Below are 26,870 nucleotides of genomic sequence, written 5' to 3' on the forward strand. Positions count from 1 at the left end.
GCCAGTGAAGCAGTGGCCAGGGCTGGGCCAGGCCAAAGCCAGGATCCTAGAATTCCATCTGGGTCTGCCACGTGGGTGTGGGGGTCATTTGCTGCTGCTTTCCCAGGCCATTAGCAGGGCGCTGAAGTGAAGCAGCAAGGACTTTGTGTCCATATGGGATGCCAGGATTGCAGGTGGTGGCTTAACCTGTTATGCCACAATGCCAACCCCTATGGGCAATTCATAATTAATGAAATGTTAGTATATATTGAGAATACTTGAAAGGTTCTTAAACATAAATACCAACTGTTGCCATAGGAAAAGTCTGGAAAAGTAATCAAGTGAGTAGGTCTAATTTTCGGACTGAGTATGCAAATTGACAATAAATTTAAAATTTTTTCTTAGAGACTTATAAAAGTTAGACATACAAATTTTTAGATGACATATCTAAATACAAACCTGTAGTTTTCTCCTTCTATTTGCTGTCCTGTAACTGTGAACTTGTTATGTGACCTTGTAAGCCTGTAAGAAATCAGCTGGCGAGTCTTCCCAGCAGGTGCTTTCCCCCACTCTTCACAGCACATAGAGGTTTGGTTATCAATTAAAAATGTATAAGACGTAGCACACACACTAGAATAGTAATTGCTGATCTCTACTTATCTTAATTTATTATTGATAGTGTTGGGGAAATTTCCTTGCTAACCTAAGAAGATTTGCATTAATCTAGGCTGTTACAGCTAATGTGTCATCTGAATAATAAGCATAGTCATTGAAGTTTGTACCTTACAAATGAGAATATAAAATGTTTTCCCCACAAACATTTTGGTATTATAGTGTTTAAGAAATCATTTTTGGGAGCCGGCGCCGTGGCTCAATAGGCTAATCCTCCACCTTGCGGCGCCGGCACACCGGGTTCTAGTCCCGGTCGGGGCACCGGATTCTGTCCCGGTTGCCCCTCTTCCAGGCCAGCTCTCTGCTATGGCCAGGGAGTGCAGTGGAGGATGGCCCAGGTGCTTGGGCCCTGCACCCCATGGGAGACCAGGAAAAGCACCTGGATCCTGGCTCCTGCCATCGGATCAGCGCGGTGCGCCGGCTGCAGCGGCGGCCATTGGAGGGTGAACCAACGGCAAAAGGAAGACCTTTCTCTCTGTCTCTCTCTCTCACTGTCCACTCTGCCTATCAAAAATTAAAAAAAAAAAAAAAAAAAAAAAGAAATCATTTTTGGGTTTAATAATTTTTACTTTCAATTTTTTAAAAAAAGATTTTATTTATTTATTTGAAAGAGTTAAAGCAAGAGTGGGAAAGACAGAGAAAGAGAGAGAGATCAATCTCCCATCCACTGGTTCACTTCCCAGATGACCACAAAGGCCAAGTCTGGGCCAGGCTGAAACCAGGAAGCTGGAGTATCTTTCAGATCTCTCTGGGTGGCAGGGGCCCAAGCACTTAGGCCATCCTCCTCTGGTTTTCCGAAGTCATCAGCAGGGAACTGGATTGGAAGTAGAGCATCCAGGAATCAAACCAGCTGCCCATATGGGATGCTGCCGTCCCATGCACTGTCTTTATCTGTTATACCACAGTGCCAGCCTGGCTTTAATAATATTTACATAACCACAAATAACAATGTTAATACAAATTTGGATTTAAAGTTTTAGTAAATTCTGCCGGGCGCTGTGGCTCAATCCTCTGCCTTGCCGCGCCGGCACACTGGGTTCTAGTCCCGGTCGGGGCGCCGGATTCTGTCCCGGTTGCCCCTCTTCCAGGCCAGCTCTCTGCTATGGCCCGGGAGTGCAGTGGAGGATGGCCCAAGTGCTTGGGCCCTGCACCCCATAGGAGACCAGGAGAAGCACCTGGCTCCTGCCTTCAGATCAGCACGGTGCGCTGGCTGCAGCGCACCCGCCGTGGCGGGCCATTGGAGGGTGAACCAACGGCAAAAAGAAGACCTTTCTCTCTGATTCTCTCTCTCACTGTCCACTCTGCCTGTCAAAAAAAAAAAAAAAAAATATTTAAAAATAAAGTTTTAGTAATATCAAATGTGTGTGTGTGGTAAATATTCCACAGTTATAAGGTAGACAGCTTTTATAGGTATATGGATATGTCTTTTAAAATTTTGATAGTTATGCATTTCCAAATGAAATCATGGCAAAAATTTTTTCTTTAAATAAATATGAATGAAATTTGATTATCTTTAAAGAGAACCATTGAGTAATAGCATTGTTTAATATACATGTGCTTGGCAATAATAAAATATGTAGTATGTGAATGTTGTTATTTTGCAATCACTGCAATTTTTTTTGTATATTAAATTACTTAAGCGTAAAAGATGTAAGCTTTTGTTTGTTTCTAAAGTATGTGAACCTTAACTGGTCTGATTCTGGAGAAACAAAAAGATAAACAAGACAACCCCTAGTGGCTGTAGTGTATATTGCATTTACCTTTGAAATGGCAGTTCTAATAATTTATTCAGCAAACCTTTGAGTCTGCCCTAAGCATTTAGGACTGTGATGGATGTTGGAGGTGCCCTATCCTGCTGTCATGGAATTAGGGTGAAATGACAGAGACAGTTGTTAGTCCAAATAGTCAAATATGTAGCTTCTTAATTACAGACTAAAGGCTTTGGTTTCTGAGTTAGCCTTCATAATCCCTGAGGAAGTGAGACTTAAAAGGACATATTAGAGTCAGTGGGTAAGAGGCTGGAAGGAGAGGTTGGAAGCTCACTCTGTGTAGAGGAATTGTAGCTAGGAGAATCTTCCAGTGGTGGGGAGCAGGGGTACTTGAAGAAATAGAGAAAGGCTAGCGAGGTGAGATACCATACAGCAAGGAATGCTGTGAGCAAGATTAGAAGAGGCAGAGACCAGTCTGTGCGAGATCTTATTAGTCATGTTAAGGATTTGAATCTTTTTTTTTTTTTTTTTTTTTTTTTTTTTTTTTTTTTTTTTTTTGACAGGCAGAGTGGACAGTGAGAGAGAGAGACAGAGAGAGAAAGGTCTTCCTTTGCCGCTGGTTCACCCTCCAATGGCCGCCGCTGCAGCCGGCGCACCGCGCTGATCCTGGCAGGAGCCAGGAGCCAGGTGCTTTTCCTGGTCTCCCATGGGGTGCAGGGCCCAAGCACCTGGGCCATCCTCCACTGCACTCCCTGGCCATAGCAGAGAGCTGGCCTGGAAGAGGGGCAACCGGGACAGAATCCGGCGCCCCAACCGGGACTAGAACCCGGTTTGCCGGCGCCGCAAGGTGGAGGATTAGCCTATTGAGCCACGGCGCCGGCTAGGATTTGAATCTTAATTAGGATGGGAACTAGCACTACAGGGTGTTATCCAAGGGATGAGATGTTCAAATTTACATTTTGAAAAAAGAAAACGTAATACTGCAGTTACATGGCAAGAAATGGATCACAGTGGGTTCATAGGGAGATGTCAGTGCATGTGCAGTAGCAGAGGTAAGAGATGATACACATCTTAGACTAGAGGGGTGGCAGTGGAGAATAAGACAAATGAATACATCCAAGAAAGGCAAATGGGCGTGATTGGTGGATTAAATATATGGGGGGAGAAGGGAATAGTGACTGATTTCTAGTTCTCAGACTTATGTAGTTGGGTGTAAGGTGGTGCCACCTCTTGGGATTGTGAACACTATGCATTTAGGGGAATAGTAGACAAAGCTCTTGGGGGATATTATGAGTTAGGTTTTAAACAAACTCAATTTGGGTGTCTTTCAGATATCCAAGGGGATTTATCAAGTTTGGAGTTATATAAAGGATTTGGAGCTATAGTTTGTTGTGACTTTAACATATAAGTAATGACTGAAGCCAAGGATACGATTCAGTGTGCCAGGATAGAAACTATAGGGTAAGAAGAGAAGATGGCCTAGGACCACGTTTTGAGTAACTCCAAAGTTCAATGACCAAACAGAGACTGTCCTACATAAGAGAAGTAGGTTGGAAATGAAAGCAGTAATCACAGAACTGAAGAGATGAAAGCCTATAAGAAAATGTGGTTAACAAAGTCCGTTGAGTGGAAAAACCACAGAAAATGACTAAAAAATAGTTATCACACTTTTTAAAATTAGATATCAAATGAGATCTTTCTAAGGTAATGAAAAAGTTTTAAATTAAGTTGTTTGAGAATTAGGCAGTCACATTAGCCTTTTTGAAATGTTTGGCTGTGTTGGGAGCAAAAGGCAAATGCCTGTAAAATTTTTCCTTTTAATCCTTATATTTGTGAGATGTATCCTCATCACAAGTGTGGCTTAATTTGTCTTCAGTGCTGTATGGTATTTCCTTGTGAATCAGTAATTTATCTTCCCTGTTATTTGGTATTTCTGATTTTTATTATTACAAATAGTGAAAACCAATATTTGATTTTGAAGTTTTTTACCTGTGTTTATTTCTGATGTAGAATTTATCTTAGTAAATTATAAAGTCGTAGATGTACCAATACTTCTCAGTAGATTGAAAACATAAAATTTGATCTCTGTCTTAATACCGTGTACACTAAATTGTAAATGATGAAAAGTATAAAGCAAAACTCTGAAAACCATTAGAGGAATAGATGTGACATATATATTTCTTACACAAGACACAAACTCATTCCAGAAAGGATCGTTTGATGAATTATATTTTATTAGTCTAAAACTTTATTTTAACAAAAGATACTGTGAATAAACTTTAAAATTAAGTGTATATATCTAGCTATATTTGTATTATATCTTTGGGTTCTCCAGACAAGGATTCAACCAACCACAGATTGAAAATAGTAGGGAAAAAATTACGTCTGTACTAAACATGTACAGACATTTTTCATATTGTTCCCTGAAAAGTGCAATATAACAATTGTTCATATAGCATTTACGTTAAATTACATATAATAAGTAACTAGAATTGATTTAAAGTGTACAGGAAGATGTGCTTAGGTTGTATGCAAAAGCTACACCATTTTATGTAAGGACTTTGGAGCATCTGGAGATTCATATATCCTTGGGTGTGGGGGTACCTGGAATCAATCTCCCACAGACATTGTGAGATAACTGTGATTGCTTATGGTTAGGGCAGGAATTGACTGGAGAGAGAGAGCAGGGAACTTCGTGGAGTGACAAAAATGTTCCACATCTTGATTCTGAGAATGGTTATATGTGTGTGTACGTTATCAAAAGATGTAAAAATTGGTCCTTTTTAAAATATAAATAAAGTTAATTGAAAATTAAAAATACATGCTATTTGTTAGAATGCATCATAAAAACATTAGTAAGACTAGTGGCATAAAATTTTTTATTTGAGGCCGGCGCCGCGGCTCAATAGACTAATCCTCCGCCTGTGGCGCTGGTACACCGGGTTCTAGTCCCGGTTGGGGCGTCGGATTCTGTCCCGGTTGCTCCTGTTCCAGTCCAGCTCTCTGCTGTGGCCCCGGAGTGCAGTGGAAGATGGCCCATGTGCTTGGGTCCTGCACCCCATGGGAGACCAGGAGGAAGCACCTGGCTCCTGGCTTCGGATCAGCGTGGTGTGCCAGCTGTAGTGGCCATTGGGGGGGGTGAACCAATGGCAAAAAGGAAGACCTTTCTCTCTGTCTCTCTCTCACTGTCCACTCTGCCTGTTAAAAAAAAAAATCTTTTTTTATTTGACAGGTAGAGTTAGAGAGAAAGGTCTTCCTTTCTCTTTCAGCAGACAGCTGGACTGGAAGAGGAGCAACCGGGACTAGAACCCGGCACCCATATAGGATGCTGGCGCCGCAGGTGGAGGGTTAACCAAGTGAGCCATGGCGCCGGCCCCGATTATTGGCATAAAATAATTGACACTTGTTTAAGTGGAATGTAGTCTAACAGAATGCCATTACACCCAAAAGGAAAAACAGTTGCAACTAAAGTTAGTTTGTATTTAATGTCCATTAAAAAAAAAAAAACAAAAAACAAAAAACGGGGAAACATACATTGTTAGGTTACTTTTAGGATCTGAAAAAATTATCACGGCTTTCTTATAAACATTGAAAAGTGGGGTAGGAGTTATTACATTTTGCTTGCAACTTTTGATTATCTAATATTCCACATATTTTTGAAGCTTTGGTTAACTGTTAATTATTATTCAAAGCCCTTCCTTGGTTGGATTTATTTCCTTGTCCTTTGTTGCCCTTCTGTGTCTAAAATCTATTATACTGACCTGTGTTTGTTTTTGTGCTTTTCTGTAAACATCAAGAAAACAGACCATGTCTATTCATTTTTCTGTATTTAATGTTAGCAATAGTAGGTTTTCAATAAATGTTATTGAATTGAAGCAAGATTCATCTTAGCCAAAAATGCTTTGCCATTTATTTAATAATTCATCAAAAAATATCTAGTGACTTCCTATTCTCTGAATAGACAAGTTATGCAATAGTGAGCAGGAAATTCTTCCTATGCTACTACATAGATGAACCTTTAGGACGTTATTCTAAGTGAAATAAGCCATTTATAGAAGTACAAATGTTGTATGTTTTCACTTATATGCAATATCAAGAATAATCAAACTCGTGGAAACAGAAAATAGAAACTGATCATCAGGGGCTAAAAAGGAAATGGGGAGTTGTTTAATCAGTATAGAGTTTTACAAGATGCAAAAGTTCTGGATATTGATTATATAACACTGTGAATATACTTGACATTGTGAACTTTACACTTAAAATGGTAAAGGTTATGTGAATTTTTAACTTTTTTTTTAAAACAAAAAACATGAAAGACTCCTGTCTCAGGAACTCCCTCAGTCCTGAGCAAGGTGAGGTTTTATTTGTCTTTTTTTAATAAAGGTTTATTTATTTATTTGAAAGTCAGAGTTACACAGAGATGTCTTCCATCTGCTGGTTAACTCTCCAGATGGCCACAATGGCTGGAGCTGCGCCAATGCCAATCTGAAGTCAAGAGCCAGGAGCTTCTTCTAGGTCTTCCACGTGGGTGCAGAGGCCCAAGGTCTTGGGCCATCTTCTACTGCTTTCCTAGGCCCTAGCAGAGAGCTGGGTTGTAAGAGGAGCAGCCGGGACTCAAACTGGCACCCATAAGGGATGCCGGCACTTCAGGCCAGGGTGTTAACCCGCTGCGCCACAGCGCTGGCCCTGCAAAGTCAGGTTTTAAAGACATATGTATTTGTTCCTGAAAAGATAGATCTTTTTAGATGATGATAAATCTGAAGAGTACATTTAGAATATAAATACTTTCACATTTCTTCATCATCATATTTTGTGAGATAACTCTAATCAACTGAACACAAATGCTCTGGAAACAAAATTGGGGAAAAAAAATGTCATGTGCCACAGACAACTAATACAGGCTTCTTCATGGTCTTGAACACCAAGCAAGAATTAGCTTTGAAAAGGTTATAAAGGGTATCTTCAACAGAAAGATACAGTTGGGTGAGGTTTATTATTGGAAGGGCAATAGTCCTTTTCATTGGGGCCTATATGTAGTCTCTGAAACAGTAGGGATATCTTGTCCAAAGGGCCTCCACTGTATTAAGACAAAATAGCAAGTCATGGAGAACTATAGAATGGAAATGAGTACATATTCTTAGTAGCTGGCAGGCAAATCAAAATAAATTTAAAATACCCCAATATGACTGAAGCACTGAAAATATTAATGTTAATTTTCAGAACTTTGAGATTTGGGACAACAGTTACTCATACATTTTTAGTGGGACTTTCAATTAACTCAAAGATTCTAAAGAATCTACACAATCTGAACATTTAATTTTACATTAAGAATTATATTTAAGGAAATAACCCCAATATATTGAAAATTACTTAGCAAGCATGTTGGATAATTTAGTATTTAATATTCACTGAATTGTTTATCTTAGTGAATAAATAAAAACACTAAAATAATTTCTAAGTTTAAAATCTTGGCATGTAGAATGTTATTTTACTCAATGCCTACTTTTATATTATTTTTATATTATTATTATTTTATTATTATTCTGTGTCTATTTGAAGTAATAGATTTTTCCTTAAGAAGCTTTGTTAGATAAGCAAAGAAGAGAAATATATATTGGTGAGTTACTTAATTAATTTATCCTTAGGAGAATCAATATCCAACTGAAAAAGTTGTTTCCATTTTCAGTATGTCGAACTCAGCACTTACACCTGCAGGTAGTATCTTCAACACATAATATGAAAGAACTAAAAAGTTAGCAAATTAAAAATTATGTGTGAATTTAAATGAATCATATTGAAACTTTTAATTTTTGAAAACATTTCAGTGCCTACCAATATGAGAATGATTAGGAAAATTAAGCACCTATAGAATAAAGGATGATGGTATTAAATGATGTGTAGGAAGAGGTTTTTTTTTTTTTTTTTTTCCTTTTAAAATGTGTTTATTTGAGAGGCAGAATTGCCAACAGAGAGAGGGAGAGCCCGAGAGGTCTTCCATCTACTGGTTCAATCCCGAAATGGCTGCAAAGACTGGAGCTGGTCCATCTGAAGCCAGGAGCCAGAGGCTTCTTCTGGGTCTCCCATGTGGGTGCGGGGACCCAAGCCCTTGGGCCATCTTCTGCTTTTCCAGATCATTAGCAAGGAGGTGGATGAGAAGTGGAACAGCCAGGACTTCAACTGGTGTCCATATGGGATGCCAGCAGTTAAGGTGGAGGCTTAATTTACTAAGCCCATAGTGCTGGATCCTGTTTTTCTTAAGAGAACTGCTAATGTATGTTAAATGAAAAAAAAAAGTGAATAGATAAAATTGTGAGTCTCTATAAAGATGTAGATGTGGGCAGCTTTTGGCCTAGCCATTATGATGCTGATTGGAATGCCTGCACCCTACATCAGAATGTCTGGATTCCAGTCCCAGCTCTGCTCCCAATTCCAACTTTCTGATAAAATGCACCCTGGGAACCAGCAGGTGATGGCTCAAGTAGTTAGATCCTTGCCATTCATGTGGGAGATCTGGGTTTAAGGTAGATAGGATAAAAATTGTAAGGAACCATTTAAGGGGATTTTCTTCCACGTGGTAGAACCATAGGTAATATTTTGTTGTATGAACTTCCCACAGTGAATATGGGAAGGATATACAGATGTTCATCATGTAGTTCTTTCAACTTTATGCAGCTTAAAAATTCTTAAAATAAAAAAAAATTAAGGGGAGCGTAAATAGCTGCACTCCTAAATTGGAATTAAATTATGTTCTTGGGGCTAGCTTTGGCATTGTGGCATAGCGAGTTAAGCCATGCCTGTGATGCTAACATGCCTTTCAGGCAACTGTTCAAGTCCTGGCTGCTCCATTTCTTTTCTTTTTTAATTTTATGGCCCCCCCCCTTTAAGCTTTATTTATTTGAAAAGCAGAGTCGCAGAGCAGCAGAGAGAGAAGAGAGAGAGAGAGAGAGAGAGAGAGAGAGAGAGAGATTCACTCCCCAATTGGCTGAAATGGCCAGAGCTGTGCCAATCCAGAGCTAGGAGTCAGGAGCCTCTTCCGGGTCTCCCACAGAGGTGCAGGGGCCCAAGGACTTGGGCCATCTTCTACTGCTTTCCTAGGCCTTAGCAGAGAGGTGAATTGGAAAAGGAGCAGCCTGGACTTCAACCAGCACCCACATGGGATGCCAGCCCTGCAGGTGGTAGCTATACCTACTATGCCATAGTGCCATCCCTTGACTGCTTCATTTCTGATGCACCTCCCTGCTAATGTGCCTGGGAAAGCAGCAGAAGATGGCCTAAGTGCTTGGGCCCCTGCCCCCACATGGGAGACCTAGAAGCTCCTGGCTCCTGGCTTCAGCCTAGCCCAGGCCTGCTGTTGCAGCAATTTGGGCGGTGAACCAGGGCATGGAAAATCTCAATCTCCCTCGCCCTCTGCCTCTCTGTCTGCCTCTCCCTCTCCCTCTCGCTCTATAGCTCTGCCTTTCAAATAAATACATCTTAAAAAAAGTTATTTTCTTAATTTTGAGATTAAAGCAGTCAAAATATTTTTTTGCTAAAATGTATCAACATTATTTAAGTTTTATCACAGTTGTCGCTCCCCGTCTTCATGGAGGAACGACACCAAACCCTGCCCAGGCTTCACATCCGAGTCACGGCACCATTATGTCGCTCCCCGTTTTCGTGGAGGAGCAACACAGGACCCTGCGCTGTTCTTTCGTCTGCTCGGCCCTCCCCGGGTTTGCTGCTGGTTCTTCCCGGGTTGGCTACTATCCCTTCCACCTCCGTGGAAGGGCAGTTCCCCCTGGCCGCATTCCCCACTTCCGCAGGGGAGCGGCACACCGCCGGCCGGCTCTTCTCGGGGGCTGCACAGGTGTTCCTTCAGCTAGATGTTCCCCATAGATGTTCCTGGTGCATGCCGTCTCTCTCCTCCTTTATAGTCCTCCTCCGCCAATCCCAACTCGGCTGCCCACACGCCGAGTATGCTGCTCTCCAATCAGGAGCAAGTCCTACAATTTATTAGTTGAACTGGAGGCAGCTGTGCGGAAGCTGTTTACTTCTCTCCCAGCGCCATATTGTGGGAGAGCAGATGCATAGAATAAGTCTTAATTCGAGTAACTTAGTCTAGTCCGGATTGCTCCCCACAACAGTGATTTGAAAAATTTTGGGGAAGAAGCAAAAGCACCAGCAATGCTAGTACAGGTGAAAGACCACCAGAGCAAGTTATAAACTAGTGATTGATTTTATTTTAATATTTGGACAGACATCATTAGGATGGTGCTTGCTATGTAATTGGAACTCAGGGATTCAAGAGAAGGAAACACTTACTCAGAGTGAGTACTTTTCTCCTCTTTAATCTGCAGAGAGATTCACTAACCAAAGGAAATTATAGCCTGATTTGAAAAATCATCCTGTGGAGTATTTGATCTTGGCAGTTTAGTGGCATACTGTCTTGCAATATTATTTACATATTTTCCTTTGCTTATTTTTCCTTCCTTAAATGTTTGGAAACTCATCAGATCTGTGACAATGTCTTCTTGGTGTTCTCTGTAGTAACCCAGCACACTACCATATACATGCTATGTGCATAGAATATTTTTATTGAATGAAGAAATATAATCAAAAATTGATTCAGGGAAAAAAATTGATTGAGGGAACTAAAATGCTGGATAACCTAGAGTAGGATGAGTGATATTTTCTATTTTATGTAGAATTTGTTTTGATTAAACCCTAACTCACATTAGGATTGATTTAACTCTTTGTTTATGAGTTTAGTTTGCACTTAGATTTATCGCAAGTAATTTACTGGTCCTAATTATGTATTTTTTAAGATTTTATTTATTTATTTGAGAGGTAGAGTTACAGATAGAGAGAGGGAGAGACAGAAAAGTCTTCCATCCACTGGTTCACTCCCTAAGTGGCCTCAATGTCTGGAGCCAGGCCAATCCGTAGCCAGGAGCCAGACCTTCCTGCTACTTTCCCACATTAGTGCGGGGGCCCAAGCCTTGGGCTATCTTCTGCTGCTTTCTCAGGCTATAAGTAGAGCAGCCAGGACACAAACTGGTATCCATACAGGATGCCGGTGCTGCAGGCAGAGGCTTAGCCTACTACACCCCACTGCAGACCCCCTCCTTATTACTTATTATACTTGAACTTTCTCTTTTTGCTTCCATATAGTTTATGATGTATTTTATTTCAGTATTATCTCTATTAGAAGTATTTACTGTCACCACAATAAATGAAAATGAAGTTATCAGTTATATTTTAAAATGTATGTCCAGTCTACATGTAGTCATCAAAATATGTGAAATACATAGGATTACATTAAGTCTTACTCCAGTTTAATTTTATTCCCTCTTTCTTTTTTTCTTTTTGTAGATTAATTAGTCACAATGAATATGCTGCTGTTCTTTACTTTGGGATTATTTGTACATTTTGTGTTCTTCGTCTCTATCTTTGACATTTATTTTACATCTCCTTTGGTTCATGGAATGACTCCTCAGTTTACACCATTGCCTCCTCCAGCAAAAAGATTAGTGCTATTTGTTGCTGATGGCCTACGAGCAGATGCGCTTTATGAGTTAGATGAAAACGGAAATTCCAGAGCACCATTTTTAAGGTAAGTGTGTCAGATGATACAGAGACATCTCATAGAAATGTTATCCTGAGATCAAATAAATAGCAACATATCATTCTTTATCTCATATTGCGCACAGGAGTGATGATAAGAACAAGAATAGAACACTTGTACATTTGCCTCTGTCTTCAAGATTAGTACTTGAATGCCAATTCATTTCCTTCTAGGTATTATTTCTACTGTTGTATAAGCTGATATGACACAAATCCAAACATACAGCCTTAAATGCTTTGGCTGACTTGTCTAATTTCCCAATCCTGGCTCATACTTCACTTTATTATCTTTTTCTTGAAAAATAAGCTTATAGGGGGTGGTGTTGTGGTATAGCAGGTTAAGCCTCTGTCTGGGACAGCAGCATCCCATATGGATGTTGCTTCCCATCCAGCTCCCTGCTAATGCATCTGAGAAAGCAGAAGATGGCCCAAGTTCTTAGGCCCCTGCACCCATGTGGGAGACCTGAAAGAAGCTCCAGGTTCCTAGCTTCAGCCTGGCCCAGTCCTGGCCACTGCGGCCATTTGGGGAATGAACTAATGGATGGAAGACCTCTGTCTCTCCCTCTCTCTCTTTCTGTAACTCTGCCTTCAAATAAATTAAAAAAATAAAAAGTAAGCCTGCTAACTGTTAAAATAATGACAAGGATGAATTAATGAATTATTATGTTTACACAATATAAAACTCAAAATACAGCCTTCTATAAAAGTAGAAAGCCTTGCTAAGTTTACATCACAATTTAATTTTTTTTTTATTTATTTGAGAGGTAGAATTAAAGACAGTAAGAGGGAGAGACAGAGAGAAAGGTCTTCCTTCTGTTGGTTCACTCCCCAAATGTCTGCAATGGCTGGAGCTATGCCGATCCGAAGCCAGGAGCCAGGAGCATCTTCCAGGTCTCCCACGTGGGTGCAGGGGCCCAAGCACTTAGGCCATCTTCTATTGCTTTCCCAGGCCGTAGCAGAGAGCTGGATTGGAAGAGGAGCAGGCGGGACTAGAACTGGCGCCCAAATGGGATGTCGACACCTCAGGCCAGGGCTTTAACCTGCTGTGCCACACAACTAGCCCCCAATTTAATTTAACTGTGGTTTCTGTTAACTGACTTTTGAAAAGAAATATTTAATTTTTTGACTTTTGAGGCTCCTATTAACAATTGTTCTTTTCTGGTTTTTGACAAGTCTCTCAAAAGCCCTTCTTAATGCTGTTATGGGGAAATTAAAATCAGATTACAGAGGAAATTTATTTAAAATATCCTAACTTCATCATCCCTACCTGCTATCGTTACCTTCTATCCCTTTACTCTATTTGTTTTGCTATTCTTTTTTTTATTCTTTGTTTTTAAAATAAGATTTATTTATTAATTTGAAATTCAGAATTGCAGAGAGGTAGAGAGAGAGAAATCTTCCATCTGCTGGCCACTCCCTATATGGCTATATTGGCTGGTGCTGTGCCAGGCCAAAGCCAAGAAGCAGGGGCTTCTTCCAAACCTCCATGTGGGTTGCAGGGGCCCAAATACAGAGGCCATCTTCTGCTTTTCCTGGGCCATCAGCAGGGAACTGGATTGGAAGTGGAATACCTGGGACACAAACCAGCAGCACCCATATGGTTTGCCAGCATTGCAGGTGGCAGCTTTACCTGCTGTGTCTCAATCCTGGGCTCTTTGTTTTTCTTTATATTACTTATTGGGCAAATTCCAGGAAGTCTGGGACTGAACTACTACTTTATATCCAGTTCCTAAAACAAATAGTCAGCAGTTAATATATATTTGCTGAGTGCTAGAAGAATGAATGAACTTGAATGCTGTGTCGAATTTCCAGACATAAATTAATAGTAGCTTAAAGAAATACATATATGCTTGTGTTAAAGGACGAAAATTAACAAATGAACAATATGAATCAACAGGGAAATACTAGTAAGATCAAACCACTATAGAGTGCAAAAATGTATAAGATAAATTCCTACAAATAATTAAAATGTTTGGGTGACATATTTGTTTGAATTTCTTGGTGCCAAAGGAAAAGAATTAATTCCTTTCAGAATTGATAGAATAAAAATGTACTGGTTGTAAAGGAAAAGTCTAACTTTTTGAGTAGCACTTGTTTCTCCTTTAGGTTTTTTTTTCCTTTTTAAAGATTTATTTATTTGAGAAAGAGAAAGTAGAGAGAAAAAGATCTTCCATCTACTGTTTGGCTCCCCAGATGGCCACAATGGCAGAGCATTCAGGACTCAAACCAGTGTGCTAGAACATTGGCTATATGTCCCTTTTTTTTTTTTTTTAAGATTGATTTATTTATTTGAAAGAGTTAGACAGAGGGGCTGGTACTGTGGCACAGTGCGTTAACTCCCAGGCCTAAAGCGCAGGCATCCCATATGGGCACTTATATCATATACAAAAATCCACCAAAATGTATTGAAGACCTAAATCTACAACCCAATTCTATCAAGTTGTTAGAGAACACTAGGGAAACCCTGCAAAACATTGGCATAGGCAGAGTTCTTGAAAAAGACTCCAGAAGCACAATCAAAGCCAAAATTAACAAGGAGGTTACATCAAATTGAGAAGCTTCTGTACTGCAAAAGAAACACTCAGCAAGGTGAAGAGGCAACTGACAGAATGGAAGAAATTATTTGCAAACTATACAACTGATAAAGGATTAATAACCAGAATATATAAAGAGATTAAGAAACTCAACAACAAGAAAACTAACAACCCAGTTAAGAAATGGGCATAAGACTAAACAGACATTTCTCAAAAGAGGAAATCCAAATGGCCAACACACCATGAAAAAATGCTGAGGATCACTAGCTGTCAGGGAAATGCAAATCAAAACCACAGTGAGGTTTCACTTCACCCCCATTAGAATGGTTTTCATACAGATATCAACAAACAACAAGTGTTGATGAGGATGTGGGAGAATATCCTAATCCACTGTTGGCCAGAATGTAAACTGATAAAACCACTATGGAAGACAGTATGGAGATACCTCAGAAATCTGAATATAGACCTACCATATGACCCAGCCATCCCACTGCTGGTAATTTACCCAAGGGAAATGAAATCAGCATATGAAAGAGTTATCTGCACTCCTATGTTTATTGTAGCTTAATTCACAATAGCTAATATATGGAATTAACCCAAATGCCTGTCAACTGAAGACTGGATAAAGAAATTATGTAATATGCACACACTGGAATACTACACAACATTAAAAAAAAAAGTGAAATCCAATCATTTGCAATAAAATGGATGTATCTGGAAAGCATCATACTGAGTGAAATAAGCCAGTCACAAGGGGACAAATACCGTATGTTCTCCCTGAGCTGTGATAACTAATAGAGCACCTAAAAGGCAGTCTGTAAAAGTGAAATTGATACTTTGAGTAGCAGTGACTTGAACAGCCCTTGTTTTGACTGTTGAGGAATGGTTTTTTTTTAATATTATAAGTCTTTACTTAATATAGAGTTAATCATATGTGTATAAAGTTAATTGAAAATAGATCCAGGGGCTGGTGCTGTGGCATTAAGGATAAAGCTGCCACCTGCAGTGCTGGCATCCCATATGGGTGCCAGTTGGAGACCCAGCTGCTCCACTTCTGATCTAGCTCTATGCTATGGCCTGGGAAAGCAGTGGAAGATGGCCCAAGTCCTTGGGCCCCTGCACCTGTGTGGGAGACCCGAAGGAAGCTCCTGGCTCCTGGCTCCTGGCTCCGGCTCAGCTCAGCTCCAGCCATTACGGCCTATTGGGGAGTGAACCAGCGGATGGAAGACCTCTCCCTCTCTGTGCCTCTCCTTCTCTCTGTGTGCAACTCTGACTTTCAAATAAATAAATAAATTTTTTTTTAAAAAAGAAAATAGATCTTAGTAAAAAATATGAGTGGGTGTCGCTCCCCCTCTTCGTGGAGGAACGACACAGGACCCTGCGCTGTTCTTTTGTCTGCTCGGCCCTTCCCGGGTTTGCTGCTGGTTCTTCCCGGGTTGGCTACTGACCCTTCCACCTCCGTGGAAGGGCGGTTCCCCCTTGCCACTTTCCCCACTTCCGCGGGGGAGCGGCACACCGCCGGCTGGCTCTCTCGGGGGCTGCTCAGATGTTCCTCAGGTGTTCCTGGTGCATGTTGTCTCTCTCCTCCTTTATAGTCCTCTTCCACCAATCCCAACTCGGCTGCCCACACGCCGAGTACGCTGCTCTCCTCCAATCAGGAGCAGGTCCTGCTGTTTATTGGTTGAACTGGAGGCAGCTGTGTGGAAGCTGTTTCCTCCTCTCCCAGCACCGTATTGTGGGAGAGCAGATGCATAGAATAAGTCTTAATTCGAGTAACTTAGTCTAGTCCGAGTTGCTCCCAGTTGCTCCCCACAGATCCCCCTTTCTTTTTATTTTTGGCGTTGATACGTGCCTGTCTTCAGTGCCCCGTGGCGCACACTCTGCTCTGCTTGCTGGAGTTGCCCACAGGTGCTTACAAGCCCTATCAATCAGGCAAACCGAATCCGGGTCCTCTCTTCGCCATGTTGTGAGGAGGTTTTTAGGCACTGATGTGTGCCTGTGTTCGGTGCCCTGCAGCGCATGCTCTGCTCTGCTAGAACTGCCTGCAGGTGCTTACAAGCCCTAGCAATCAGGCAAACCGAATCCAAGCCCTCTCATTGCCGTCTTGTGGGGAGACTTATTGATGTTAATTCGTGCCTGTCTTCGGTGACCTGCGGCGCATAAGCTGCTAGCCGCCCGCAGGTGCTCACCACCTCCCTAATCAGGCAGACCGAATCCAAGCTCTCATTGCTGTGCGTGTTGTGGGGAGGCCTTATTTTTCTCTATTTCTCCATCTCCGGGCATTCCTATTTCTCCTATTTTACTTCTATCTACCAGCATTCCTATTTCTCTCATTTTACTTCTAAACTTCTGTTTCTCTTATCCCTGCGGCATCCCGGCGCCCGCCCCGAGGCTGCTTCTCGGCGCCTCGCCCCGCGGCGGGTTCCCGGCTCTGCGCCACTTCAGCCCGCGCTTCTCTCATCTGCGGGGCTTCCCAGCGCCCACCCTGCGGCGGGTTCCTGGCTCTGTGCGTCTCGGCTTCGCGCGCTCCGCGGTCTCCACGGCCTTCATGCCCGCACCACGGCCTTCGCGCTAGCCCCACGTTCCCTATCTATCCGCGCCCCGTGCGCTCTCCCCACTTGTGCCCCGCGCGCTCTCTCTGCGTGTGGTGGCTTCCGCGAGTCACACAGCCCAGCTCACGTTTCCGCCACCAGCATTCAGTCCAAGTTTCCCGGGCTAACCTGGCGAATTCCAACCTGGCGGCCCACGTCTCTGCCTCTGGTTCCAGATTTTCGCCTTTTGCTCCCCGGGCTGACTTGAAGAATTCCAAGATAGCTTACGTCTCCGACTCGGCCTGCCCCTGCGGCTTCAATTTCCCTAACATTTTTCTCTACCCGGTATGTTTCCCTAACTTTTCTTCCAACAATATTCCCCTCTCATTTCTCCCGGTTTCTCCCCACAGTCCGCATCCGAGTCCAAGCCTCCTCCAGGTTTCACTTTCGCTTTCAATCTCCTAGCTTCCCCGCCATAGTCCGCATCCGAGTCTATGAAAGCTTTCACTTTCGCTTTCAATCCTAACTTCTTTCCCACAGTCCATATCCGAGTCTATGCCTAGGCTTTCGATAGCTTCTTCCGGCACCTTTTCCGTCCGGCTTTTCCCTAGGCTCTTTGCTAGTCTCTCTCTCCGGTATTTTTCCACTTCTTCCCGTTTCTTCCCTCCTAGGTTCCCTATCCGAGTCACGGCACCATTATGTCGCTCCCCCTCTTCGTGGAGGAACGACACAGGACCCTGCGCTGTTCTTTCATCTGCTCGGCCCTCCCCGGGTTTGCTGCTGGTTCTTCCTGGGTTGGCTACCATCCCTTCCACCTCCGTGGAAGGGCGGTTCCTCCTGCCACTTTCCCCACTTCCGCGGGGGAACGGCACACCGCCAGCCGGCTCTCTCGGGGGCTGCACAGGTGTTCCTTCAGATAGATGTTCCCCGGTGCATGTTGTCTCTCTCCTCCTTTATAGTCCTCTTCCGCCAATCCCAACTCTGCTACCCACACGCCGAGTACGCTGCTCTCCTCCAATCAGGAGCAGGTCCTGCTGTTTATTGGTTGAACTGGAGGCAGCTGTGTGGAAGCTGTTTCCTCCTCTCCCAGTGCCATATTGTGGGAGAGCAGATGTATAGAATAAGTCTTAATTCCAGTAACATTATAGTCCGAATTGCTCCCAGTTGCTCCCCACAAGTGGGAATAAGATAAGGAGGAGGAAGAGGGTTGGGAGGGTGGGCATGAAGGGAAGAATCACCATGTTCCTGAAGTTATAATTATGAAGTGTATGAAGTTTATAACTGTAGACCTATATGGTTCTACATACATTCCTACAGACTTACTTCTAAGGATACAGTTTAAAAAACTCGCCATGGGACCCCAAATCCCTTTAAGCTGTTGGTAAAAATTAGCATTTTAAGTGTTAATGTGATCTTATGGGTAAGATTAAGTTTTTTTTTTTTTTTTTTGGGGGGGGGACAGGCAGAGTGGACAGTGAGAGAGAGAGAGACAGAGAGGAAGGTCTTCCTTTACCGTTGGTTCACCCTCCAGTGGCAGCTGCGGCCGGTGCACTGCGCTGATCCGAAGCCAGGAGCCAGGTGCTTCTCCTGGTCTCCCATGGGGTGCAGGGCCCAAGCACTTGGGCCATCCTCCACTGCCCTCCTGGGCCATAGCAGAGAGCTGGCCTGGAAGAGGGGCAACTGGGACAGAATCTGGTGCCCGACCAGGACTAGAACCTGGTGTGCCGGCGCCGCAGGCAGAGGATTAGCCTATTGAGCTGCGGCGCTGGCCAAGATTAAGTATTAAAGTGATCATTTAGATATTAATAAGTGTCTGGTAATAATAATAGATGGAATTAAAAAGGAGTAAGTGCTCCAACATGGGAAGCAGTCCATACAGCAGACTCAGAATGACAATTGCTTTAAGTAGCACTCTGCCTCAGAATAAGCCCACAAGACTATTTCAGGCATGGAAAGCCAGCACACTGTGGCAAAAAATGTCTGACATGAAGGACCTCTGTGGGTGAGACCCTAGTGGAAAGAAGTGACCACCAAAGAAGGATGTGCTTTTCTCTGAAGGGAGAAGAGAACTTCCACTTTGTTTATGGCTTTGTCTAAATACTGATGGAGTTTGTGGATTCAAAAGGCTTCTATGGTCTAGGCAGCTCATGGCAAGAGCCTCGGGTGAACACTGACATCATACATAAGAATGTTAATTGTTAAATTAGTATACAATCTTTATGTAATATAAAAACAATTATTTTAAAAAGAAAATTTCTCCCTTAATATCTAGTTGTCGCTCCCCCTCTTCGTGGAGGAACGACACAGAGTCCTGCCTAGGCTTCATATCCGAGTCACGGCACCATTATGTCGCTCCCCCTCTCCGTGGAGGAGCAACACTGAACCCTGCGCTGTTCTTTCGTCTGCTCGGCCCTCCCCGGGTTTACTGCTGGTTCTTCCCGGGTTGGCTACTATCCCTTCCACCTCCGTGGAAGGGCAGTTCCCCCTGGCCACATTCCCCACTTCCGCAGGGGAGCGGCACACCGCCGGCCGGCTCTCTGGGGGGCTGCACAGGTGTTCCTTCAGATAGATGTTCCCCTTAGATGTTCCTGGTGCATGCCGTCTCTCTCCTCCTTTATAGTCCTCCTCCGCCAATCCCAACTCGGCTGCCCACACGCCGAGTACGCTGCTCTCCTCCAATCAGGAGCAAGTCCTACTGTTTATTGGTTGAACTGGAGGCAGCTGTGCGGAAGCTGTTTACTTCTCTCCCAGCGCCATATTGTGGGAGAGCAGATGCATAGAATAAGTCTTAATTCCAGTAACTCAGTCTAGTCCGGGTTGCTCCCCACAGGAGAGCAGATGCATAGAATAAGTCTTAATTCCAGTAACTCAGTCCAGTCCGGGCTGCTCCCCACATCTAGTCCCATGATTTTTCAATTATTTACCATTATGTATGTATTTTATCAAATTTGGTTTCATTTGGGGGTGAGTTCAAAGAACTTAACCTGGGGGTTAGACATTTGGCACAAAGATTAAGTTGTTGCTTGGGGTGCCTGGGTTCAGATCCTGGCTTCAATGTCAGTTCCAGCTTCCTCCTAATACAAACTCTGGGAGGCAGCAGGTAATGGCTCAAGTAGCTGGCTTCCTGCCACCAATGTGGGAAACATGCATTGAGTTCCTGGTTGCTTGCTTCAGTCTAGCCCACCACTCGACCATTGTGGGCATTTCTGGAGTGAGCCATCAAATGGAAGATCTCTGTCTGTCTCTCTTTCGTTCTTTCTGCCTTGCAAATAAATAAACATTGAAAACGTTCACTGTACTCACATTTTTTTTTCTTCAGAATGTGTTGAGAATCAAGCATTTATCTTGAGAAAATGTTATTGATGTTTTCCATGTTTTATTACTTGCTTTGTAGGCCTTTCACCCATAGCATTGCTGGTAATTTTGCTTTCTGTCCCAAATTTTGCAAAACACTGTGATATAACTTAAGTGGTTGGTACATTTAAGCAAAAGAAACTTTTCGTCTGCTTCAATCTCAAATATAGGAACATAGTTTGACTTTTTTAAGAGCAGTCTTCCCCCCCTTAATGTTTTTATTTTAAGAATATTTCAACTACACGAAAGTTGAAGGAATTACATGATAAACTGTATAACCTTAACCTAGTTTAACAGTTTAATGTTATCAATTTTCACATTCTCCCAACACACAGTTGTACACATGTGTACTCCTAGTTTTAATTATTTTTTCCTGAAAAATTTGAAAGCAAGACATTGTGACACTTCACCCTTAAATACTACAACACATGTCTTTTAAAAACAGATTTTCTCATGCATAACCACAGTACCACTGTCACATGTAATTAAATTTAAGAATGTCATCTTAATATTGTGTTTATCAGTTGTCACTATGTAAAATGCCATCCCAGTGTTTTATGGCTTAAGACAACAAAGTGCTGGGGCTGGCGCTGTGGCGCAACAGGTTAACGCCCTGGCCTGAAGTGCCAGCATCCCATATGGGCGCCAGTTCTAGTCCCGGCTGCTCCTCTTCTGATCCAGCTCTCTGCTGTGGTCCAGGATAGCAATAGAAGGTGGCCCAAGACCTTGGGCCCCTGCACCCATGTGGGAGACCTGGAAGAAGCTCCTGGCTCCTAGCTCAGACCGGCACAGCTCCGGCTGTTGCAGCCATCTAGGGAGTGAACCAGCAGATAGAAGATCTCTCTCTCTCCCTCTCCCTCTCCCTCTCTCTGTAACTCTTTCAAATAAATAAAAATAAATCTTTTTTAAAGAAGACAACAAAGTGGTTTTTTTAAAAAATATTTGTATTTATTTGTTTGAAAGTCAGAGTTACATAGAGAAGGAGAGACAGACATGTCCCATCTGCTGGTTAACTCCCCGTATGGCTGCAGTGGCCTGAGCTGGGCCAGGCCAAAGCTAGGAGCCAAGAGCTTCTTCCAGGACTCCCATGTGGGTGCAGGGGGGCCATCCCCCACTGCTATTCTCAAGGGAGCTGGATCAGAAGTGGAGCAGCCAGGACACAAACCGGCACCCTTATGGGATGCTGGCATCTTGAGTGGGGGCTTTCCCTACTATGCCACAATGTTGACCCCACAAAGGTATATTTTGTTTCAGACTCACATACAGTGGTTGGGTGATGCTTTGTTGGTCTTGCTGTGCTCACACCAGCCACTGCATTCAGTTGGTGAGAGGACTAGGAATGAGGTCAGCTGGAATTTTAAAGATTCTTTTATTTCTTAAATTTTGACTTTGGATTTTGATTCCTTCTGTAATAGTTGTATTTTTCTGAAGCCTTCTGAGTTTATGCAGTCATAGTTTATGTTGTTTACTTGTGTGTATTATCTTTTAGGAATATCATAATGTACGAAGGCAGCTGGGGAATTTCTCATACACGTGTGCCAACAGAATCACGTCCAGGTCACGTTGCCCTCATAGCTGGATTTTATGAGGACGTCAGTGCCGTTGCCAAAGGTATTGTCTATTTAGATATTTTGTTGAATGAAAATTTGTCATACAAATATTGATTCTTCACCACTAAATCATGTCATAGAGTGGAAATTATGTTTTGAGATATGTTGACAAGTATTTTACTGTATTTTATACAAACTAAAATTTAATTGATATACCCTGGTATCAATTTAGAGTTAAGCTTTAGTCTTTCATCATCCTTTGCTATCAAAGGAGCACATTTGGATGAATCCACAGTTTTCCTAGACCTCTTAAAAGTTCAAAAGTGATTTTGTATTTTAGTAATAAGTATATTATTACTGTTTTTGTGAAATAGCGGTATAATATACATAACAAACTATTATTTTGTGTTTTTCTCCAACTAATATTATTCGGACAGTAATTTTGGGAGTGGCTGATTTAAGCAAATATACATATTTTTAATATTGCTTGCTTTTTCTCTTAACTACCTAAAGGTTGGAAAGAAAATCCTGTAGAATTTGATTCCCTTTTTAATGAAAGCAAGTATACATGGAGCTGGGGAAGCCCAGATATCTTGCCTATGTTTGCCAAAGGTAAGGGTAATTGATTATATTCCCTCAGGTAGAAAATAGATAATAAATCAGTCTGGTAGTATTTTTTTATATTACTTTTATATTTACTGTACAGATTTTCAGATTCATATTTTCATCTTTAGAGCAGCTCTGAAATAGAGGTGTAAATTACAATATATTGACACATCAGTTTAACTGGCAATGTGTTTTCCTTCTTCACTCTGTTGGTTCACTTTCTGAATGCCCACAGTGACTGGGACTAGGCTGGACTGAAGTTGGTAGCTGGGAATTCAGTCCAGGTCTCCCATTTGGATGGGAGGAACCTAGTTACTAGAGCCTCATCATTGCCTCCTGGGATCTGCATTAGCAGGAAGCTGTAGTCAGAAGTTGGAGTTGAGTGTTGAACCCAGGCATTCTGATATATGGGATGTAGGCATTTTAACTGCTAGGCTAAACACCCACCCCTAAATGCAAAAATTTGTAATTCCTATTTTAGCATAATAACTATGCCGTATATTTTGGCACTGATATATAGCATTTAACATATCAAAATTTATTAATGTTTTTATTTTATATTTTTGAAAGATTTATTATTTATATAAAAGTAGAGTTACACACAGAGAGAAAGAGAGGCAGAGAGAGAGAGAAGTCTTCCATCCACTGGTTCTCTCCCCAATTGGCCGCAATGGCCGGAGCTGTGCCGATCCGAAGCTAGGAGCTAGGAGCTTCTTCCAGGTCTCCCACAAGGGGCCCAACGACCTGGGCCATCTTCTACTGCTTTTGCAGGCCATAGCAGAGAGCTGGTTTGGAAGTGGAATAGCCAGGTCTCCAATCAGTGCCCATATGGGATGCCAGCACTGCAGGCGGCGACTTTACCTGCTATGCTTGGTGCTGCCCCCAAAACATTAGTTTTGCATTTGAATTTGTTATGTTTGTTTATGTGTCTGAATTTGCAATTGAAAGACTTTTCTTAATTAGAAAATTCATCTATATTTTCTAAAATCAGTTGGATAAATTTCATGTTATTAAGCACTTTTTATTGGGAGCAGGTTATCATTTCACTTAGTGGTAAGTGTTTTTAACATTATACTTAGCCATGAGTAAAGGTATAATAATTGGAATAATTAAAGATTATTATGTATTTAGAAAGAAAAATTAATAATCAGAATTTTATATATATTCATGGAGCATTATTTTACTGAGCAGATAAAAATCTCAAATTGCTTGCCTTTTATATATTTCCTTCTTTGGAAAGTAATTTAGCTTTTGGTCGGAGGGCTATGGTAGTGGCTTTGGTGGTGGCAGTGAGGGTGGGTTAAGTGGCTATGGATTACTAAATTTACCTCCTACTTTAGGCTCTACTTGGTAAGACAAGACCAGTGCCTTTATTTGACACAGTCCAGTAGGAATGTTCCATTTTATATGGTAATCAGCAAACTCATTCAGACCTTTTTACCTGGGATGTGGGGAGGAGGATGGCTGAGCAGTGGGGTAGGATCATTAGAGCTGAACTGAGATTGTCATTATTTCATCATCTCTTCCTTATGACCTGAAGGGCCTATCTAACCCAGAAATACACTGAATTAATTAGATTCCTAATAAAATCTTGCAAATGGGTAAGATTATTCTGTTGACCTCTTCAAGCTATTTGACAATAAGCAATATTTATTCCCCTCTGTTGAGAAAAATACACATAATGTATGACTAAAAGAAGTGAAATATTTGAATTTCCTTCTTGCTCAGGAAGGTGTATACACCACATATCTTCATCTGTTTTAGATTTTGACATTCTTAGAGACCCACTTAACCTTAATCCTTGAAAGGAACAAAATATTGGTGCTGAATTTGCTTAATTGCTTATAGGAATTAACTTGCAAGTTAATTAACTTACATGTTATATGTGTAAAATTGGGATATGTTTTTGTGAGGACAAAAAGCAATTGAATATGTTAAAATATATAGCATGTTCTATGACACATAAAATAAATAAATGCTAATTATTTCCCTAACTTTCTCTTCCCCATCATAACACAGAGAGCTCTGTGAAAAATTCTACTCACAGCAGTCTTTAGGTTACTGTCTTATATATTATGATCATTAAAAAGTTTTATTTTATTTTTCAAATTTCTCTTACAGGTGCTAGTGGAGATCATGTTTATACATATAGCTATGATGCTAAAACAGAGGATTTCGGTGCCAATGATGCAACAAAACTGGATACCTGGGTTTTTGATAATGTTAAGGTACATTCTTTTGAGTAGTGAATATGCAAAACTCCTACAGTTTACTGAAATTACCAAAAACTTGACTTTTTAGTAAATGTAGGTTAGGTTTAAATATATGTTCCTGCTTCTACTAGTCAGCTGCCAAAAATTTATCTAGAGATAATGATTTTTTCACCCTGTCAATAGCAAACTTAAATTAGGTTCAGTTGGTAAGAGAAAAAAATTTCTTAAAAGTATATCAATCAGAAGTACACTACCTCACATTGTGGTACAGTGGGTTACAAGAACTATTCTGGTCCTGGCTGCTCCACTTCTGCTCCAGCTTTTTGTTAATGCACCTGTTAACAGCTTAGGTCCCTGCCACCCATTTGGTAGTCCCAGATGTAATTCCGGGCTACTGATTTTGGCCTTGCCCAAACCTGGCTCTTTTGGCCATTTGGGAACCAGCAAGTGGAAGATCTTTCTCTCTCCTCTTTTCTCCGCAACTCTGCCTTTTCAAATGAATAAGTAAATAAAGATTAAAAAAAATACTTCTCAGTGAAGGCGATGTCAAATCGTTAATTGTTGTAGACTAGGATACTTATAAGTGATTCCATAATGTCCTTCCAGGTTTAAAAGTTCTTAGAGACTAAGTGGAACATATATATGAATGAACAATAGGGGGAAGTTTTAGGAGAATAGTAACAGGTTATATATATTAAAATTTTTATTTTTGATTAGTAGTTTCTCTAATACCATTATTTATCATTTAACACTCAGGACAATGAAGAATTACTTGAAATTCTTTAGGCCATTTTGAATTAACACATCTTTTAAAAAGTTGACATATTCTGAGGCCAGCACTGTGGTATAGCAAGTTAAGCCACTTGCGATTCTGACATTCCAAATGAGCACAGGTTTGAGTCCTGCCAGCTCTACTTCCAATTCAGCTCCCTGCTAAAATGTCTGATAAAGCAACCAAAGATGGCCCAAGCCCTTGGGCCCCTGCCACCCACATGAGAAACCCAGATGAAGCTCCTGGCTGCTGGCTTCAGCCTGGCCCAATCCTGGTTGTTGTGGCCATTTGGGGAGTGAACCAATGGAAGACCTCTCTCTCTCTTCCTCTGACTTTCAAATAAAATAAATCTTTAAAAATAATTGACATATTCTACAGATAGAATTAAAATAAATTTGAATTAACCATAATTGACATATTCTACAGATAGAAGCATTTATATAGCAAAGATATGTCTTTAATTAAGCCTACTGACTTAATTAAAATAAGTTAAAAATGTTCTCTGTAGATATTTGAATACATACATATTCAAGTATATGTGAGTACAGGGTGAGTCATTTAATTTAGAAGGACTTTGTGAACCCAGTTTATTATGAAATTAATGATTTTGTAAATCTTTTTATTCTATGAGTATTTTCCTATCACATGATGTAAAAAACAGATTCTACTTGGGGCAAAGGTAGTAGGCCTTTTGTAATGTTCTAAGTGGAAGGTTCTGGTTGGGCTAGGGCGGTAGCAAATGCGACAATGAAAAATTGTCTATCTCTGAATATGTTTAAAAATAATAAATCACTTTTAAACTGTTACCACTAATAAAGTTTTGTTTGTGTCTCTTGCCAAGATCTTCAGTGTGCTGTATTGTAGTAAGTTAGATATGGCATGTCAGTGTTACGGGATTTTTATAAAATCTTGATCCCCTTCCCCTTTTGATAACCTTTTATGTCCTAATTGTAACCCTCTAAATAGCTCACACATAATTGAACATAAATATCTGATCTTATAGCAAAATCTTCGTGTTGGTAGGTCTTAAGTATAAATTTAAACAGCATAAGATAGTTTAATATTTAGCTATGTATAAATTTAAATGTTTTTATCAGTATTGTTTTTTAAATAAAATAAATGAGCTAACAATTTTTATTTGATTTGTTATATATAGGACTTCTTTGATACCGCCAGAAACAATCAGTCTTTGTTTTCAAAAATAAATGAAGAAAAAATAGTTTTTTTCCTGCATTTATTAGGAATAGATACAAATGGACATGCCCATCGGCCGTCATCAAGGTGATTTTATTGCTGTGCTCAGACTGAGTGTTGTGAGAGAAGCAGCTATTCTGTTTAAAGTATTCT

General features: G+C 41.2%; 1 protein-coding gene across 14 annotated transcripts in view; it reads left to right on the top strand.

Annotated features, from left to right (window-relative positions):
* Positions 1 to 26,870, top strand: part of PIGN (phosphatidylinositol glycan anchor biosynthesis class N) — a 153,633-nt gene that overhangs the window by 2,141 nt on the left and 124,622 nt on the right. For 7 of the 14 annotated variants that reach the window (XR_016213903.1, XR_016213907.1, XR_016213908.1 and 4 more), the window contains exons 2-6: positions 11,712 to 11,952; positions 21,872 to 21,993; positions 22,446 to 22,544; positions 24,660 to 24,766; positions 26,680 to 26,804. Coding sequence is in view for 7 of the 14 variants with exons in the window: in XM_002713621.6 (XP_002713667.5) it covers positions 11,726 to 11,952; positions 21,872 to 21,993; positions 22,446 to 22,544; positions 24,660 to 24,766; positions 26,680 to 26,804 (680 nt within the window). In the remaining 7 variants the exon portion in view is untranslated. Of the gene's footprint in view, positions 1 to 10,596; positions 10,667 to 11,711; positions 11,953 to 21,871; positions 21,994 to 22,445; positions 22,545 to 24,659; positions 24,767 to 26,679; positions 26,805 to 26,870 lie in introns of all 14 variants that reach the window. The other 7 variants (XR_016213905.1, XM_051851154.3, XM_089305019.1 and 4 more) reach the window with 3 other exon arrangements.

This window comes from Oryctolagus cuniculus, chromosome 10, assembly GCF_051225735.1.
Source record: "Oryctolagus cuniculus isolate XC-2025 breed Fujian yellow rabbit chromosome 10, ASM5122573v1, whole genome shotgun sequence".
Classification (NCBI taxonomy): domain Eukaryota; kingdom Metazoa; phylum Chordata; class Mammalia; order Lagomorpha; family Leporidae; genus Oryctolagus; species Oryctolagus cuniculus.